At 40.6% G+C, this 2,249-nt stretch overlaps 1 protein-coding gene across 1 annotated transcript; it reads left to right on the forward strand.

Moving 5' to 3' along the window:
* Nucleotides 1-1,071: 1,071 nt before the first annotated feature.
* On the forward strand, nt 1,072-2,249 carry LOC104944134 (digestive cysteine proteinase 2-like; the record flags this gene model as incomplete). The annotated part of the gene is made up of 2 exons (XM_010769610.1): nt 1,072-1,393; nt 1,475-2,249. Coding segments are annotated over 2 exons (510 nt in total), but the record flags the coding sequence as incomplete, so codon positions are not given.

The raw sequence follows: 2,249 nt of genomic DNA on the forward strand, positions 1-2,249 counted from the left end.
GAGACTGACAAAATATACCGCGATTTAAACCTTTATTTAACCAGATGGTTCCATTGAGATCATCGATCTCTTTTTCAAGGCAGATCTGTCCAACATGGCAGCAAGTAGGGTACAACATGAACATAAAACAACAGATAGCACAAAAGGACATCGTATTTACAGGGCTACATGTACATACCTAGAGACATTGACAAGTACCAACAGTATATTTATATCTCGCCCTGTCAATAAGCCTCACCTTCTTGGCAAAAACTGTATTGTTTTTGAAGTGGTGGAGAGACAATGCACAGTTTGACCCACTGCTGTCACCCAGGGCCAAAGCATATCTCTCTGTCCCAGCAACATCAGTACCAAGCAAGAGAGTTTTTTCCACAGCAGGGGATATTGTAAACGCCCAAACATCCCAGCTTCTACCTGGAAATGTGGACATGCTCATATTCCTAAAAGATAACCTTGATGATGCCGAGTGAGTTAGTGAGTTAGAGTTGAGTTACTTGAAAAACTAAAGTGAAACTTGATTTATTCTATTGCAGGGTCTGATTATTTTATTGTTGACACTTTAAAATACTACTATCCTACTAAAATGCTGTACAAATCGGATTTATTATTTAATAAAGAAAAAAAAATTCAAGAAAAAAAGAAATTCACATTTTTGTCTTTATTTTTCAATATCGCGATAAATATCGTACCGTGGATTTTTTATCGCAATATTATCGTACCGTGAGTTTTTGGTATCGTTACATCCCTAGTATTGACAGATCCGTTAATATTACCTCTTTCTTACAAGTAGGGACAGTTTTGTCCCCTGCTCCCTTTATTCTAACATGATCAAACATTATTAGGAAAACATTTAGTGGTGTGTTCTCTGAGATATGAAAGTAGCTGCGATGACAAATACATATACAATCTGACCAATAAGCAGAGAAGTTGTAGCTGTTATAGCTGAATGAAACTAATGCACAAGCACTTACAGTGGTATGGCTTAAAGTGAATGTGCTCGCAGGTTTCTTGCTGCTCTGAGTTTTATCTTCATGGTTTATTTTACATCTTGTAAGTCCATTTGAATAAAAGCATGGCAAGGCATTTGGATCTATTAAATGTTATCAATCCCCATCCCTAGCCACAAGGGGAAACAATCATGTTTTTGTAGTCCTGCTGCTACATGAATTCAGCCGTAAACGTTGTCCCTTCCTTTCTGAACAGAATGGATTTTGCCATGTGAACGCGTCCCAGCTGACTGCACAAATCAAGAGCTACACCAACGTCACATCAGGAGACGCAGAGGCCCTGAAGCTGGCGCTCTTTAAAAACGGGCCGGTGGCTGTCAGCATCGATGCCGGGCACCGATCGTTTGTGTTCTACAGCCACGGCGTCTACTATGAACCGGCGTGTGGTGAGTTCACACCTCGCTTGTGCTCACATGCTTTGCTGCAACACCGATCTTGTTCTTCAACTTGTTTCTTGTGTTTTTCAGGTAATACCACTGCAGATTTGGATCATGCCGTGCTGGCAGTGGGTTACGGCACCCTGAACCAGGAGCCTTACTGGTTGGTAAAGAACTCATGGTCCACTTACTGGGGCAATGACGGCTACATCCTCATGTCTATGAAGGATAACAACTGCGGGGTCACCACTGATGCTACATATGTCACACTGGCATAGATTTGCACATTTCCATTATTTTTGATTATGTGTTGAAGCCACTATGTGAGTGCCTGAGTATGAAAGCTGCCTGATATCAGACGTGTTGAGGCGCTGTGATCACTTCACAAGGAGCTGCTTAGTGATCATTACATTACATTACATTGCATTTAGCTGACGCTTTTATCCAAAGCGACTTACAATAAGTACATTCAACCAGGTAGATACAACCTTGAAGAAAACAGAATCATATAAGTACATCAGGTTTCATAGAGCCAAACATTTCCAGTGCTACTCAACTGGCTTTAGATAAGCCAGCCCTTTATTAGTATATAAGTGCTCTGTTAGCAGTTCTTTGTTAGTAATTCTATCGCTCGAAGTGGAGTCGAAAGAGATGAGTTTTCAGTTTGCGCCGGAAGATGTGCAAGCTATCTGCTGTCCTGATTTCAATGGGGAGCTCATTCCACCATTTTGATCATTATGTGTTGCTGTTGAATAACAGGGTGAAATAAGAGGCTTATACACAGTTTTTAACAAGTGTATTGCTGGTGCCACAAATCTGCAGTGCCTTCAATTCAGTTGTACAAAGTACATTTTTTCACATTTAA

This window comes from Notothenia coriiceps, unplaced genomic scaffold, assembly GCF_000735185.1.
Source record: "Notothenia coriiceps isolate Sejong01 unplaced genomic scaffold, NC01 NC01_scaffold00007565, whole genome shotgun sequence".
Lineage (NCBI taxonomy): Eukaryota > Metazoa > Chordata > Actinopteri > Perciformes > Nototheniidae > Notothenia > Notothenia coriiceps.